General features: G+C 45.1%; 1 protein-coding gene and 1 long non-coding RNA gene across 2 annotated transcripts in view; both read right to left on the bottom strand.

The window, feature by feature from the left end:
- LOC121840390 overlaps positions 1 to 657 on the bottom strand; it is a 1,517-nt gene extending 860 nt beyond the window's left edge. Inside the window, exon 1 of the long non-coding RNA XR_006079600.1 lies at positions 1 to 657. This exon is cut by the window's left edge and continues 478 nt beyond it. This is a non-coding gene — a long non-coding RNA (uncharacterized LOC121840390).
- Positions 1 to 18,231, bottom strand: part of LOC112221260 (shootin-1) — a 31,063-nt gene that overhangs the window by 2,564 nt on the left and 10,268 nt on the right. The window contains 15 exon segments of the mRNA XM_042303018.1: positions 3,162 to 3,294; positions 3,438 to 3,503; positions 4,011 to 4,025; positions 4,569 to 4,693; positions 4,861 to 4,934; positions 5,044 to 5,074; positions 5,077 to 5,091; positions 5,094 to 5,198; positions 5,386 to 5,539; positions 5,988 to 6,134; positions 12,912 to 13,006; positions 13,766 to 13,847; positions 16,227 to 16,324; positions 17,315 to 17,459; positions 17,664 to 17,819. Coding sequence (XP_042158952.1) covers positions 3,162 to 3,294; positions 3,438 to 3,503; positions 4,011 to 4,025; positions 4,569 to 4,693; positions 4,861 to 4,934; positions 5,044 to 5,074; positions 5,077 to 5,091; positions 5,094 to 5,198; positions 5,386 to 5,539; positions 5,988 to 6,134; positions 12,912 to 13,006; positions 13,766 to 13,847; positions 16,227 to 16,324; positions 17,315 to 17,459; positions 17,664 to 17,819 — 1,441 coding nt within the window.

The following is an 18,231-nucleotide window of genomic DNA, read 5'->3' on the forward strand; positions in this document are numbered from 1 at the left end:
ATCCAGTACACTGTAGGCCTAACATCTAACCATCCAGTACACTGTAGGCCTAACATCTAACCATCCAGTACACTGTAGGTCTAACATCTAACCATCCAGTACACTGTAGACCTAACATCTAACCATCCAGTACATTGTAGACCTAACATCTAACCATAGGTTCAGTACATTGTAGGCCTAACATCTAACCATAGGTTCAGTACACTGTAGGCCTAACATCTAACCATAGGTTCAGTACACTGTAGACCTAACATCTAACCATCCAGTACACTGTAGACCTAACATCTAACCATAGGTTCAGTACACTGTAGGCCTAACATCTAACCATAGGTTCAGTACACTGTAGACCTAACATCTAACCATCCAGTACACTGTAGACCTAACATCTAACCATCCAGTACACTGTAGGCCTAACATCTAACCATATGTCCAGTACACTGTAGGCCTAACATCTAACCATAGGTTCAGTACATTGTAGGCCTAACATCTAACCATAGGTTCAGTACACTGTAGGCCTAACATCTAACCATAGGTTCAGTACATTGTAGGCCTAACATCTAACCATAGGTTCAGTACACTGTAGGCCTAACATCTAACCATCCAGTACACTGTAGGCCTAACATCTAACCATAGGTTCAGTACACTGTAGGCCTAACATCTAACCATAGGCTGTTCAGTACACTGTAGGCCTAACATCTAACCATCCAGTACACTGTAGGCCTAACATCTAACCATAGGTTCAGTACATTGTAGGCCTAACATCTAACCATCCAGTACACTGTAGGCCTAACATCTAACCATAGGTTCAGTACACTGTAGGCCTAACATCTAACCATCCAGTACACTGTAGGCCTAACATCTAACCATAGGTTCAGTACACTGTAGGCCTAACATCTAACCATAGGTTCAGTACACTGTAGGCCTAACATCTAACCATCCAGTACACTGTAGGCCTAACATCTAACCATAGGTTCAGTACACTGTAGGCCTAACATCTAACCATCCAGTACACTCGGTTGTCCCAGGACATATTCAAAGGCAAAGATATTCTAAGAACTGGATACAAAGACTGCACTGCATCATTCTTCCTGAATTCACAACACTGTGAATGTGGCTCACCACTAATGAATAGTGACATCCTGCATGCTCTGGCCTATAGTTTAATGATTAGAGTGCAAGCATATGATCATGACAGGGTCTATTGCCCTCTGGTGGTGAAATGTAGAATAGTCAAGGCTAGAATGTGCATCTCTTTTCCAGCAGGCCACTCGCATAGTCTGTACATACCCATCAGTAATGGTTGATGTCTTTTAAATGCTTTATGAGCATGAGCCTTATTTCCACTATTTCTGTCCATCATATTCACATCAATAGGTTTAGGCTACTACATGATACTAGAATGTCCCCTACACCCGTCATGAGGTGGCTACAACCAGGCCTATGAATGAGAGTTTACAACGTAGTTGTGCACAGGCCGAGATCATTTTTTGAGTAATCAAGGTGACAGACAGTGACACATTCAATACAATATTCATTCATATTCCATTCACCCAGTTCAATGTAACATGGATATGTTTAGGCTACTACATGATAGCCAAATCTTCCCTGTACCCATCATGAGGTTGATACAACCTAGCCTATGACTGAAAGTTTACAACGTAGGTGCACACAGGTTGAGAGAAACATTTGAGATGACAGACAGTGACACATTCAATACCACCTTGCACACTCTTGCCTGCATCTAAGTTATCCAGGGTGGAATCATTAGTCCAACAGTTGCAAACGAGAGTTTCTATTGGACAAATTCAGGTATGTTTTGTTACGTTTGCTTCCGTTAAAGAAATGTTTTTTTCAACAGAATCGGCGGAATGAATACACCCCTGATCACGCGTAAACAGTTCACTTTTATAGCAACCCACATAAAAACAGCATGATCAGTTTGCTCATTGTATATATAATTCCTTCTCGCAACTATCTAAGCGCTCTCCTCCTCTCACCTATTCCCTTCGCCTGTGGACTTCAGTGCACAACACATAAGCTGTCTGTGACCAGGCGAAAAAACCTTTCCAAGCCAAAACTTCATATCATGACCGCTAACCGCTAAACACAGCCTACATTGTTGTCACGTCATAGTCACCATAGCTACTAGAACTAACGCGTTAGTAAACCTGCTACAATCATGCAGTACAGTGTACAGTCAGCAGCAAGCAGTTCAGCAGTTACACCGGTGGGGCCCTGTGGCAATAAATTAATGAAACCAAAAGTTCCAGTGTTGGATAGCCCGCTAGCTAACATAGTATCCTTCTCTGTTTTGAGCCAGGTGTTTGAGTAAGCTAAACTAGCTAGCTGCATTCGCTATCTAAGTGAAAAAAATATAATGAAATATAGCTAGCTCCAATGACAATAAATTAATGAAACCAAAAGCTTACCTTGACTTGGAATAGTTCCAGTGTTAGATAGCCAGCTAGCTAACATAGCATCCCTCTTTGTTTGAGATGGGTGTTTGAGTAGGTTAAACTAGCTAGCTGCATTCGATGCTAGCTAAGTATGTAAAAGTGAAAAAAATATACTACGAAATCCAGCTAGCTCTCTCTCTTGCTTCTCCTTAATTCTTGGAAGGAATTAATTTGTTCAAAACTGTTGTCTTTCTCTCTCTGAGTCAACTAGTCACCACATTTTATGCACTGCTGTGCTAGCTAGCTGTATCTTATGCTTTCAGTACTAAATGATTTCTCTGATCCTTTGATTGGGTGGACAACATGTCAGTTCATGCTGCAAGAGCTCCTATAGGTTGGAGGACGTCCTCCGGAAGTTGTCCTAATTACTGTGTAAGTCTATGTAAGGGTTTGAGAACCACAAGCCTCCTAGGTTTTTTATTGAAGTCAATGTACCCAGAGGAGGACAGAAGCTATCTGTCCTCCAGCTACATCATGGTGCTACCTTACAGAGTGCTGTTGAGGCTATTGTAGACATTATTTGCAAAACAGTGTGTTTTAATCAATTCATTGGTGACGTGAATATATTTAGTATAGTTTTATTTTTGTTTCCCCATTTAGATTTTTATGAAATTCACTGAGGAGGATGGTCCTCTTCTGAGGAGATTATACTGATACCCATTTTAGGAGAATGAAGAAAGCCAAACAAACAAATGGTTTTGCTACCTCCTCCAGAGTCACAGGCCTGTTTACGTCTCCTCCTAAGGATGACCTCCAGCTCACTGCTGACAGGGCTCTTCCCTGGGGGGGACGGGACCGACTCCTGAGACCCCCGACTGGGACTCTTCTTCACCGTCTCCTGGGGGGGGTCCAGAAATACAGACAACGTGCTTTACAGTTGGTAATAGATATAATTATATAACATATATGTTTCATCACTTCTTAAAAGCATATATGAGCTTTTATAATAAGGCTAATAAAATAAAACAAAACACTTCATACCAGAATGCCTTTCAGTTCTTCCATGGCACTCTCCTGTGGCAGCTTTTCTTCCATTACTGGAGGTTTCTAGGGGTTGAGAGAATGCTATTAATACATCAACTAAGTTAATAAACAGGACATAACACACATTTTCTTATGTGCTCACGCACACATCGGGCCTGGCAGCTGGTTCTTAACTTTTATCCCATAGCTGGTCTACATTAGAGAGAATGAAGGTAAAAGCTGGAGGCCATTTTATAGATTTTTCTCCTCGGAGCCTGTAAGTTGTCATGGTGATGGTGTCAATCAATATAAAAGAAATGACATCAAAGCGACAGCCATGTGGTGTCTGTCAGTCTACACTGTGAGGTAATCCATGGACAATGTTACACGAAGAGAAAGAGCCCCATGCCAAAAGCCAAACCGAAGACTGGTTTTAGTGAGAGATTAATAACAGAACTGCTATAATCCATTTCACTCTTGTACTATATGATGTGGATTATCCCTGTGATATGGTGTTGTTGTTGGGGGGAGATTTTAGGATCCCGAGAGACTTCACCGTCACAAAATTGATGTAAAAGTCAATATACTCACTTTTACGACCCCTCTCTTTGGGGAGACAGTCAGTTGATTAGAAAACATGACAAGGTTGGAGACAGTCAGTTGATTAGAAAACATGACATGGATGGAGACAGTCAGTTGATTAGAAAACATGACATGGATGGAGACAGTCAGTTGATTAGAAAACATGACAATGGATGGAGACAGTCAGTTGATTAGAAAACATGACATGGATGGAGACAGTCAGTTGATTAGAAAACATGACAATGGATGGAGACAGTCAGTTGATTAGAAAACATGACATGGATGGAGACAGTCAGTTGATTAGAAAACATGACATGGTTGGAGACAGTCAGTTGATTAGAAAACATGACATGGATGGAAAAATAAGGGAGTAATCAGTTTGAGGACATTAAGTAGAGTCTATATTTCCACAGTTTGACAACATTAAGTATAGTCTATATTTCCACAGTTTGACAACATTAAGTATAGTCTATATTTCCACAGTTTGACAACATTAAGTAGAGTCTATATTTCCACAATTTTCCAAGACGATTATTTAAACAAAACATGAAGTGTTGACCTCTCCACCTTAGAGTCTCCTCCCTTGACAGGCCTCAGAACCACTCCATGTTTGATCCTCTCCATCATCTCATTGACTGCCTTCACTTTGACGTTGTCTGCACCTCCTTCTGCACCTCCTTCTGCAGCTCCTTCTACACGACAAGGAGAGAGACAGAGGGTTACATGGACAATATTGTAAAGATGTGTGATTTTAAAATAAGAAATTCCTCAATTATGAAGGATTTATTTCAATCATATTCTTGAAATTCTATATTATTCTGACAGGTGTAGATTTGATTCTAAGTGATTTCAAATGTACCAGGAGCTTGCTGTAACTTTGGGGATCCCCCCTTTGAACTCTTGGATGATTTCCTCATGATTGCAATCAGTGAGCTATTGAATGAAGAGCGTAAATTAAAGTATGATTAGACAGATCGGTGGTTAGAGCATTAATTTCTCCATGCAAGCCTTTACACAACATATTAACAGACTATTGTCTTACCTGAGGGGGTTGCATCGCGATGGGGGAGGGGTGGAGGAGGAGGAGGGGTGGTGGTGGTGGAGGGGGCTGGGGAACAGGGGCGGGGGTTGGGGCGATCCCTGGTACAGGGCCTGGTGAGGGCTCAGTGCTCTGCTGGACCTGCAGCAGCTCTTGCACTAAAGATGTAAAAGACAGATGTGTTAGATGAAGCCTGGGTCACCAGTCTTTTAACATGAGAAGATGGACAACTATTCTATTCCACTGGCACTGCTGGAGACGTATTCTTTCACAAAGCTGTAGGAATCCAATCTGTGGGTAACCCACAGTGAGATGTGATTGACAGTCCGTAGGTGTCTTCCTCACCTCTTTTCTCTAGGTCACGGTTCTTCTTCTCTACTTCCTGCAGACGTCCCTCTGTCTCTCTCTTCTCCTCCTCCATCAGTTCCAGCTGGCTCTGCAGCTCTGCTATCTGCTGTTTCAGAGAGTACTCCTGTAGCTCAGCCTCCAGAGCCTTCACCTACATGGATATGAATGGAGATCCAGATTGACTACATTTTAGTTGGACTGCGCATAATCACTGATCTACAAATCAGTTTGCACCCCAAATAACTACACATTATGTGATCAAGATGAGCAATTCTGCTTTTTTTGACTTGTTGAAACTCGTTTTGGTCTCTAAAGACCTTCAGAGTTGTTAATTCCAAGCACCACAAGGTGAGACCATATAGGAGTGTGTGTTAACGTTCACTCTACAACACCTGGCATTTTCACCAAGAACATTTTGAAGTGCTGTGTAAGAGAAGACTTGAGCCTTGTGATTAAACCTGTATTGATTTCACTGAAGCCCTTCTGTTGTATCCTCCTTGTTCCACTGACAACACACCCTCTCCTCTCCCTTGCCAAGGATGGGCATTTTGGAACGAAGCTCTGCCACACACTAAACAGACAGGCTCAGACATACCTACCTTCTGGTGATGCAGCAGTCTCTCCTGCTCCAGAGTCTTGGTAACATTAGCCACGTCCTCCAGAGCCTTGATCAGCTGCAGGCTTGGGTCAGCGTTCTGCAGCAGGATCATACTCTGTCTGTTAGCCTCTTTCTGCTTCACCAACATCTGCAGGAGGAGAGAGAAAGAAGGAAGGAGGGGAGGAGGGAAGGGAAGGGAATGAGAGGGTGGTTTGAAAGAAAAGAGGCCCAGGTTCTCCAGATATGGAAGCATTAGACTGTAGCATGAAGCAGGATATGGAAGAGTTAGACTGTAGCATGAAGCAGGGTATGGAAGAGTTAGACTGTAGCATGAAGCAGGATAGGGAAGCATTAGACTGTAGCATGAAGCAGGGTATGGAAGAGTTAGACTGTAGCATGAAGCAGGATATAGAAGCATTAGACTTTAGCATGAAGCAGGATATGGAAGCATTAGACTGTAGCATGAAGCAGGATATGGAAGCATTAGACTGTAGCATGAAGCAGGATATGGAAGCATTAGACTGTAGCATGAAGCAGGATATGGAAGCATTAGACTTTAGCATGAAGCAGGATATGGAAGCATTAGACTGTAGCATGAAGCAGGATATGGAAGCATTAGACGTTAGCATGAAGCAGGATATGGAAGCATTAGACTGTAGCATGAAGCAGGATATGGAAGCATTAGACTGTAGCATGAAGCAGGAAGTAAGCAGGCGTTGTTTTTATCTAAATGGTCTACAACAACCACAGCCAGCATTCTCCAGAGAACCCCCTCTCCCTCTCCAGCTTCAGGCCAAGCAGCGTAACAGTTAACAGTACACCACACTACTGTGGCTGTGGTTCTCCCAAGCATATGTGTGCCCATATGTGTGCCCATATGTGTGCCCAAAGCAGTGCTGAGTCTGTGCTGCAGCTCCTCAGTCCCCAGACTAGGACTAGTACTGCTGCTGCTCAGTCCCCAGATTAGGACTTGTACTGCTGCTCAGTCCCCAGACTAGGACTAGTAGTGCTGCTGCTCAGTCCCCAGACTAGGACTAGTACTGCTGCTGCTCAGTCCCCAGACTAGGACTAGTACTGCTGCTCAGTCCCCAGACTAGGACTAGTACTGCTGCTGCTCTCAGTCCCCAGACTAGGACTAGGCTGTTCAGTCCCCAGACTAGGACTAGTACTGCTCCTCAGTCCCCAGACTAGGACTAGTACTGCTGTTCAGTCCCCAGACTAGGACTAGTACTGCTGGTCCCCAGACTGGACTAGTACTGCTTCAGTCCCCAGACTAGGACTAGTACTGCTGCTCAGTCCCCAGACTAGGACTAGTACTGCTGCTCAGTCCCCAGACTAGGACTAGTACTGCTGCTCAGTCCCCAGACTAGGACTGAGTCCCCAGACTAGGACTCTGTCCCCAGACTAGGACTAGTACTGCTGCTCAGTCCCCAGACTAGGACTAGTACTGCTGCTCAGTCCCCAGACTAGGACTAGTACTGCTGCTCAGTCCCCAGACTAGGACTAGTACTGCTGCTCAGTCCCCAGACTAGGACTAGTACTGCTGCTCAGTCCCCAGACTAGGACTACTGCTGCTCAGTCCCCAGACTAGTACTGCTCCTCAGTCCCCAGACTAGGACTAGTACTGCTGCTCAGTCCCCAGACTAGGACTAGTACTGCTGCTCAGTCCCCAGACTAGGACTAGTACTGCTGCTCAGTCCCCAGACTAGGACTAGTACTGCTGCTCAGTCCCCAGACTAGGACTAATACTGCTGCTCAGTCCCCAGACTAGGACTAATACTGCTGCTCAGTCCCCAGACTAGGACTAATACTGCTGCTCAGTCCCCAGACTAGGACTAATACTGCTGCTCAGTCCCCAGACTAGGACTAGTACTGCTGCTCAGTCCCCAGACTAGGACTAGTACTGCTGCCCCTGCTCAGAGACTAGGACTAGTACTGCTGCTCAGTCCCCAGACTAGGACTAGTACTGCTGCTCAGTCCCCAGACTAGGACTAGTACTGCTAGTCCCCAGACTAGGACTGCTGCTGCTCAGTCCCCAGACTAGGACTAGTACTGCTGCTCAGTCCCCAGACTAGGACTAGTACTGCTGCTCAGTCCCCAGACTAGGACTAGTACTGCTGCTCAGTCCCCAGACTAGGACTAGTACTGCTGCTCAGTCCCCAGACTCCCTCAGTCCCCAGACTAGGACTAGTACTGCTGCTCAGTCCCCAGACTAGGACTAGTCAGTCCCCAGACTGGACTGCTCAGTCCCCAGACTAGGACTAGTACTGCTCCTCAGTCCCCAGACTAGGACTAGTACTGCTCCTCAGTCCCCAGACTAGGACTAGTACTGCTCCTCACCCAGACTAGTACTGCTGCTCCTCAGTCCCCAGACTAGGACTAGTACTGCTGCCTCAGTCCCCAGACTAGGACTAGTACTGCTCCTCAGTCCCCAGACTAGGACTAGTACTGCTCCTCAGTCCCCAGACTAGGACTAGTCCCCAGACTAGGACTAGTACTGCTGCTCAGTCCCCAGACTAGGACTAGTACTGCTGCTCAGTCCCCAGACTAGGACTAGTACTGCTGCTCAGTCCCCAGACTAGGACTAGTACTGCTGCTCAGTCTCAGTCCCCAGACTAGGACTAGTACTGCTCCTCAGACTAGTACTGCTCCTCAGTCCCCAGACTAGGACTAGTACTGCTCCTCAGTCCCCAGACTAGGACTAGTACTGCTCCTCAGTCCCCAGACTAGACTAGTACTGCTCCTCAGTCCCCAGACTAGTAGTACTGCTCCTCACTGACTAGGACTAGTACTGCTCCTCAGTCCCCAGACTAGGACTAGTACTGCTCCTCAGTCCCCAGACTAGGACTAGTACTGCTCCTCAGTCCCCAGACTAGGACTAGTACTGCTCCTCAGTCCCCAGACTAGGACTAGTACTGCTCCTCAGTCCCCAGACTAGGACTAGTACTGCTCCTCAGTCCCCAGACCCCAGACTAGGACTAGTACTGCTCCTCAGTCCCCAGACTAGTACTGCTCCTCAGTCCCCAGACTAGGACTAGTACTGCTCCTCAGTCCCCAGACTAGGACTAGTACTGCTCCTCAGTCCCCAGACTAGGACTAGTACTGCTGCTCAGTCCCCAGACTAGGACTAGTACTGCTCCTCAGTCCCCAGACTAGGACTAGTACTGCTGCTCAGTCCCCAGACTAGGACTAGTACTGCTGCTCAGTCCCCAGACTAGGACTAGTACTGCTCCTCAGTCCCCAGACTAGGACTAGTACTGCTGCTCAGTCCCCAGACTAGGACTAATACTGCTGCTCAGTCCCCAGACTAGGACTAGTACTGCTGCTCAGTCCCCAGACTAGGACTAGTACTGCTCCTCAGTCCCCAGACTAGGACTAGTACTGCTGCTCAGTCCCCAGACTCTAGTCCCCAGTCCCCAGACTAGGACTAGTAGACTGCTGCTCAGTCCCCAGACTAGGACTAGTACTGCTGCTCAGTCCCCAGACTAGGACTAGTACTGCTGCTCAGTCCCCAGACTAGGACTAGTACTGCTGCTCAGTCCCCAGACTAGGACTAGTACTGCTCAGTCCCCAGACTAGGACTAGTACTGCTGCTCAGTCCCCAGACTAGGACTAGTACTGCTGCTCAGTCCCCAGACTAGGACTAGTACTGCTGCTCAGTCCCCAGACTAGGACTAATACTGCTGCTCAGTCCCCAGACTAGGACTAATACTGCTGCTCAGTCCCCAGACTAGGACTAGTACTGCTGCTCAGTCCCCAGACTAGGACTAGTACTGCTGCTCAGTCCCCAGACTAGGACTAGTACTGCTGCTCAGTCCCCAGACTAGGACTAATACTGCTGCTCAGTCCCCAGACTAGGACTAATACTGCTGCTCAGTCCCCAGACTAGGACTAGTACTGCTGCTCAGTCCCCAGACTAGGACTGGAGGGTTTCTGTTATTGGATGTCAGTAAACACACATTCAGAAAAATCAAATATCAATTCCTCAACACAAAATAATAAATACTCAAATGAATTAGCAGTAAGAATGACTGTTTATCTAACACTAATTTAGACATTAGTAATACAACAATTGTAAGGAAATAAAATAACCATATTATCAGAAAACATGTGGAGATGTCAGCTGTCACACTAAGAGAACGACAACAAACATGGAGATGTCAGCTGTCACACTAAGAGAATGACAACAAACATGTGGAGATGTCAGCTGTCACACTAAGAGAACGACAACAAACATGGAGATGTCAGCTGTCACACTAAGAGAACGACAACAAACATGGAGATGTCAGCTGTCACACTAAGAGAATGACAACAAACATGTGGAGATGTCAGCTGTCACACTAAGAGAATGACAACAAACATGGAGATGTCAGCTGTCACACTAAGAGAATGACAACAAACATGGAGATGTCAGCTGTCACACTAAGAGAACGACAACAAACATGGAGATGTCAGCTGTCACACTAAGAGAACGACAACAAACATGGAGATGTCAGCTGTCACACTAAGAGAATGACAACAAACATGTGGAGATGTCAGCTGTCACACTAAGAGAATGACAACAAACATGGAGATGTCAGCTGTCACACTAAGAGAATGACAACAAACATGGAGATGTCAGCTGTCACACTAAGAGAATGACAACAAACATGGAGATGTCAGCTGTCACACTAAGAGAATGACAACAAACATGGAGATGTCAGCTGTCACACTAAGAGAATGACAACAAACATGGAGATGTCAGCTGTCACACTAAGAGAATGACAACAAACATGGAGATGTCAGCTGTCACACTAAGAGAACGACAACAAACATGTGAGATGTCAGCTGTCACACTAAGAGAACGACAACAAACATGGAGATGTCAGCTGTCACACTAAGAGAATGACAACAAACATGTGGAGATGTCAGCTGTCACACTAAGAGAACGACAACAAACATGGAGATGTCAGCTGTCACACTAAGAGAATGACAACAAACATGGAGATGTCAGCTGTCACACTAAGAGAATGACAACAAACATGGAGATGTCAGCTGTCACACTAAGAGAATGACAACAAACATGTGGAGATGTCAGCTGTCACACTAAGAGAATGACAACAAACATGGAGATGTCAGCTGTCACACTAAGAGAATGACAACAAACATGTGGAGATGTCAGCTGTCACACTAAGAGAATGACAACAAACATGTGGAGATGTCAGCTGTCACACTAAGAGAACGACGACAAACATGGAGATGTCAGCTGTCACACTAAGAGAATGACAACAAACATGTAGATGTCAGCTATCACACTAAGAGAATGACAACAAACATGGAGATGTCAGCTGTCACACTAAGAGAATGACAACAAACATGGAGATGTCAGCTATCACACTAAGAGAATGACAACAAACATGGAGATGTCAGCTGTCACACTAAGAGAACGACAACAAACATGGAGATGTCAGCTGTCACACTAAGAGAACGACAACAAACATGTGGAGATGTCAGCTGTCACACTAAGAGAATGACAACAAACATGGAGATGTCAGCTGTCACACTAAGAGAACGACAACAAACATGGAGATGTCAGCTGTCACACTAAGAGAATGACAACAAACATGGAGATGTCAGCTGTCACACTAAGAGAATGACAACAAACATGGAGATGTCAGCTGTCACACTAAGAGAATGACAACAAACATGGAGATGTCAGCTGTCACACTAAGAGAACGACAACAAACATGTGGAGATGTCAGCTGTCACACTAAGAGAATGACAACAAACATGTGGAGATGTCAGCTGTCACACTAAGAGAATGACAACAAACATGGAGATGTCAGCTGTCACACTAAGAGAATGACAACAAACATGGAGATGTCAGCTGTCACACTAAGAGAATGACAACAAACATGGAGATGTCAGCTGTCACACTAAGAGAACGACAACAAACATGTGCAGATGTCAGCTGTCACACTAAGAGAATGACAACAAACATGGAGATGTCAGCTGTCACACTAAGAGAACGACAACAAACATGGAGATGTCAGCTGTCACACTAAGAGAACGACAACAAACATGGAGATGTCAGCTGTCACACTAAGAGAATGACAACAAACATGTGGAGATGTCAGCTGTCACACTAAGAGAACGACAACAAACATGGAGATGTCAGCTGTCACACTAAGAGAATGACAACAAACATGTGGAGATGTCAGCTGTCACACTAAGAGAACGACAACAAACATGGAGATGTCAGCTGTCACACTAAGAGAATGACAACAAACATGTGGAGATGTCAGCTGTCACACTAAGAGAACGACAACAAACATGGAGATGTCAGCTGTCACACTAAGAGAATGACAACAAACATGTGGAGATGTCAGCTGTCACACTAAGAGAATGACAACAAACATGGAGATGTCAGCTGTCACACTAAGAGAATGACAACAAACATGGAGATGTCAGCTGTCACACTAAGAGAATGACAACAAACATGGAGATGTCAGCTGTCACACTAAGAGAATGACAACAAACATGGAGATGTCAGCTGTCACACTAAGAGAATGACAACAAACATGGAGATGTCAGCTGTCACACTAAGAGAACGACAACAAACATGGAGATGTCAGCTGTCCCACTAAGAGAACGACAACAAACATGTGTACAAGTGAATAATTAACATGGTGCTTTAAGGTTTCATACAGTATAGTGACATTACCCCAGTCAACATGTCTTATATGAGTCTTCCCCTTCCTGCCTGCCTGCCAGCTGACTACCTACCTACCTGCCTGCCTGCCAACCTGTTTGTCTACCTGCCTGTCTACCTGCCTACCTGTTTGTCTGTCTAACTGCCTGTCTGTCTACCTACCTGCATACCTGCCTGCCTACCTGTCTGCATATCTACCTGACTGTCTGTCTGTGTGTCTGCCTGCCTGTCTACCTCGTGGGCGTAGGTCTCAGCCTTCACCCTCAGGCTCTGCTCCAAATCCAGCTGCTCCTTCATCTCCTCATACTCTGTAGTAGCCATCACAGACACTAGAGAGAGAGAGAGAGAGAGAGAGAGAGAGAGAGGAATTGAGGCATAACAACAGTAAAACACTAAAACACAGGCACTTGAGAAGGATGGGTCTAATTTAATTATCTAGCGCATAAAGCCTGAACCTGTTTACAGACCACTGTCTCTCTACCATAATGATGTCTCTCTACCACAATGATGTCTCTCTACCACGACGATGTCTCTCTACCACGATGATGTCTCTCTACCACGATGATGTCTCTCTACCACGATGATGTCTCTCTACCACGATGATGTCTCTCTACCACGATGATGTCTCTCTACCACGATGATGTCTCTCTACCACGATGATGTCTCTCTACCACGATGATGTCTCTCTACCACGATGATGTCTCTCTACCACGATGATGTCTCTCTACCACGATGATGTCTCTCTACCATAATGATGTCTCTCTACCACAATGATGTCTCTCTACCACGATGATGTCTCTCTACCACGATGATGTCTCTCTACCATAATGATGTCTCTCTACCACAATGATGTCTCTCTACCACGATGATGTCTCTCTACCACGACGATGTCTCTCTACCACGATGATGTCTCTCTACCACGATGATGTCTCTCTACCACGATGATGTCTCTCTACCACGATGATGTCTCTCTACCATAATGATGTCTCTCTACCACGATGATGTCTCTGAAGGGAATAGGAAGATTGTGTAGCAGTAGCCTTGACAGTTGATTAAGGATGGTGAGATGGGAGTATCATGTCACTCACCTCTATTGAACCTCTTGATGGTCTTGCTTTGCTGCTCAATGGTTTTGTGAAGCTCCTTCATTTCAGCCTGCTCCTTCTCAGCCTACAAAAACATTTCAAACAGAGCAAAAAGGCTGGTAAAACATGAACAATCAAGGTTTATGGTGCTTCAACATGGCTAAGAATATAATATACTGTATACACAGTGCATTCGGAAAGTATTCAGACCCATTGACTTTTTTCACATTTTGTTAGGTTACAGCCTTATTCTAAAATGGATGGAATCTTTTTCCCCCCTCAACAATCTAAACACAATACCCCATAATGACAAAGCAAAAACAGGTTTTTAGACATTTTTGCACATTTCTTAAAATTAAAAAACAGAAATAGGTTATTTACAAAAGTATTCAGACCCTTTGCTATGAGACTCGAAATTTGATTCAGGAGCATCTGTTTCCATTGATCATCCTTGAGATGTTTCTACAACTTGATTGGAGTCCACCTGTGGTAAATTCAATTGATTGGACATGACACACAACTGTCTATATAAGGTCCCACAGTTGACAGTGCACATCAGAGCAAAAAATGAACCATGAGGTCAAAGGAATTGTCCTAAGAGCCCAGAGGCAGGATTTTGTCGAGGCACAGATCTGGGGAAGGGTACAAAACATGTCTGCAGTATTGAAGGTCCCCAAGAACACAGTGGTCTCCATCATTCTAAAATGGTAAAGGTTTGGAACAACCAAGACTTCCTAGAGCTGGCCACCCGGCCAACCTGAGAAATCTGGGGACAAGGACCTTGGTCAGGGAGATGATCAAGAACCCGATGGTCACTCTGACAGAGGTCTAGAGTTTATCTGTGGAGATGGGAGAACCTTACAGAAAGACAACCATCTCTGTAGCACCCTACCAATCAGTCCTTTATGGTAGAGTGGCCAGACAGAAGCCACTCCTCAGTAAAAGGTACATGACAGCCCGCTTGGAGTTTGTCAAAAAAGGCACCTAAAGGACTCAGACCAGAGAAACAAAATTCTCTGGTCTGATGAAACCAAGATTGAACTCTTTGGCTTGAATGCCAAGCGTCACGTCTGGAGGAAATCTGGCACCATCCCTATGGTGAAGCATGGTGGTGGCAGCATAATGCTGCCACCACGACCCTAAACAAAGTGGCTAAGACAACGCAGGAGGGGCTTCGGGACCCATCTCTGAGTGTCCTTGAGTGGCCCAGCCAGAGCCCGGACTTGAACCTGATCGTACATCTCTAGAGAGACCTGAAAACAGCTGTGCAGCGTGTTGGGGAATAATCAGAATTAGTTGGTAACATAGGTAAGATGTTTTATATTCATCATATGTTTGTAAGTTACTTCTCATCAGAATGTTATTTTTGTATAATACTGTGGCGGGGTTGCAGTATCTGTTCTATGTCAAGACTAAGTTGTTTGGGCCGGAGAGAGGGGAGAGGTCAAGCGTGTATCTCTTGGCTCCACAATGTCTGTGTGCCAGTCAGTGTGTCTCTGTGATCTTGTCAAGATAGGATGGATTTGATATATGCCTGTTGATATGGAGGATTTGTTTATGGATCTGAGTTTGAGAAGAGAACATAGTTTAGGAGACAAAGCTGAATGATTTATTATGTCTATGCTGTCTGACTATGTGTGTCTTTTGCTATTAAAGGATCTCAGCTGCAATGTGGAAGGGACTCTCAGAGAATTCATTGATAGACACTGAATTGATCTGAGAGTCACAGGGTTGTGATAGAGCTCATATAATTAAAGATGGACTTTGATAACTAACTCTGAAGTGTGTGGTTTGCTCTCATGATTTGGTAAATAGAGGAAATTTCCACGACAAGCGATGTTCCCCATCCAACTTGACAGAGCTTGAGAGGATCTGCAGAGAAGAATGGGAGAAACTAAAATATGAGAAGATTCAAAGCTGTAATTGCTGCTGAAGGTGCTTCAACAAAGTACTGAGTAAAGGGTCTGAATACTTATGTAAATGTGATATTTCAGTTTTGTATTTTTTATAAATTAGTAAACATTTCTACCAACATGTTTTTGCTTTGTCATTATGGGGTATTGTGATGTCATTATGGGGTATTGTGATGTCATTATGGGGTATTGTGATGTCATTATGGAGTATTGTGATGCCATTATGGGGTATTGTGATGTCATTATGGGGTATTGTGATGTCATTATGGGGTATTGTGAGGGGGGGACACTTGAATCCATTTTAGAATAAGGCTGTAACATAACAAAATGTTTAAAACGTCAAGGGGTCTGAATACTTTCCGAATGCACAGGGAAAAAGATAAGACTATATAAACAGAGATATTCTGCATTCACGCTCATATAATAGAATACAAGTCTTCTCATCCGCCCTCAAAATCCCACCACAATCAGACAGAGACAAGTTCTGTGCTTGTCTGAGACAGACCTCCTGTGAGAGGTATTGATTACCAGGCCTGGTAGTGGATACTCACCAGGGCTTTTAGCTCTTCAATCTGTCTCTGCTGCTCCTGAAGCTGACAGGAAAGTCTCTTCTTCTCCTCCAGCAGAGTGCTCACTGTCTCCTGCAGCTCTGGAGGGGAAGAAACAGGTTCCTGGGTGACACGACGTGATGACATCTCTTCACTACTAAGATCCTAACATATAGCTCTATTACTCTGGCATTTTAACATGGTTTATCTTGCTACTGGAAATACCATTAGAAAAAACAACAGAAAGGGGAATCTTAATATGCTGTACAGGCACAACAACATTTCATTGCAGTCAGTCCATAACCCTGTCAAGACAAATCAAGACAAAGGGTCTGATATAGCATTGACCTGCTGTTGGTACTGGCTGTAGGGGTCAGGGCTGGTGTCCTGTGTGTCTGTCTGTGTACGGGTCTGGTAGCTACCCGGTACTGTCTGTGTACGGGTCTGGTAGCTACCCGGTACTGTCTGTGTACGGGTCTGGTAGCTACCCGGTACTGTCTGTGTACGGGTCTGGTAGGTACCCGGTGTGTACTGTCTGTGGTACCCGGTCTGTCTGTAGGTACCTGGTACTGTCTGTGTATGGGTCTGGTAGCTACCCGGTACTGTCTGTGTACTGGTCTGGTAGCTACCCGGTACTGTCTGTGTACGGGTCTGGTAGCTACCCGGTACTGTCTGTGTACGGGTCTGGTAGCTACCCGGTACTGTCTGTGTACGGGTCTGGTAGCTACCCGGTACTGTCTGTGTACGGGTCTGGTAGCTACCCGGTACTGTCTGTGTACGTGTCTGGTAGTTACCCGGTACTGTCTGTGTAGTGGTCTGGTAGGTACCTGGTACTGTCTGTGTACTGGTCTGGTAGGTACCCGGTACTGTCTGTGTACTGGTCTGGTAGGCACCTGGTACTGTCTGTGTACGGGTCTGGTAGGTACCTGGTACTGTCTGTGTACTGGTCTGGTAGGTACCTGGTACTGTCTGTGTACTGGTCTGGTAGGTACCTGGTACTGTCTGTGTACTGGTCTGGTAGGTACCTGGTACTGTCTGTGTACTGGTCTGGTAACTACCCGGTACTGTCTGTGTACTGGTCTGGTAGGTACCTGGTACTGTCTGGCTGTACGGGTCAGGGCTGGTGTCCTGTTGTCCGTCTGTCTTCCAGAGGCATGCAGTCTGGTGGTACCTGGTACATCTCTGTGACAGGGTCTGGTAGGTACCTGGTACTTCAGTCCTGTTCTCACTGTTCAACTGTGGGACAAACAACACACACTGGTTACTGGTCTGATAGGTACAAATGGTAAATGTCTGTGTAACTGGTCCAATAGCTACCACATTCACTGTTTGTGTTGATTGTTTGGTAGGTACCTGGTACTGTCTGTGCCTACACATCAGGGCTTATGGGAAATAAACATTATGCCCGGTACTGTCTGTGCACGGGTCTGGTACCTTTACCCTGCTGTTGGACAGGCTGCACGGGTCAGGGCTGGTGTCCTGTGTGTCCGTCTCCTCTTCCAGAGGCATGCAGTCTGTGATACTAGGTAGCATCTCATCCAGACAGGGTCGAGACGACAGGCTCAGATACTTCAGCTTCCTGTTCTCACTGTTCAACTGTGGGACAAACAACACACACTGGATTATATATGATAAAGACAAATTAAATAAAGCTGATAACAGAGGCCAATAGCACACAGACACATTCACTGATTTGGCATGTTGATTGTTTGTGATATTGTAAAATATGTATGTACTGTAGCCTACACATCAGAGGCTTATGGGAAATAAACATTATGCACACAAGTCTACACAAATAACCAACATTATGCACACAAGTCTACACAAATAACCAACATTATGCACACAAGCCTATACAAATAACCAACATTATGCACACAAGCCTACACAAATAACCAACATTATGCACACAAGCCTACACAAATAACCAACATTATGCACACAAGCCTACACAAATAACCAACATTATGCACACAAGCCTACACAAATAACCAACATTATGCACACA

The sequence above is a fragment of the Oncorhynchus tshawytscha genome, linkage group LG21 (genome assembly GCF_018296145.1).
Source record: "Oncorhynchus tshawytscha isolate Ot180627B linkage group LG21, Otsh_v2.0, whole genome shotgun sequence".
Taxonomy (NCBI): Eukaryota; Metazoa; Chordata; class Actinopteri; order Salmoniformes; family Salmonidae; genus Oncorhynchus; species Oncorhynchus tshawytscha.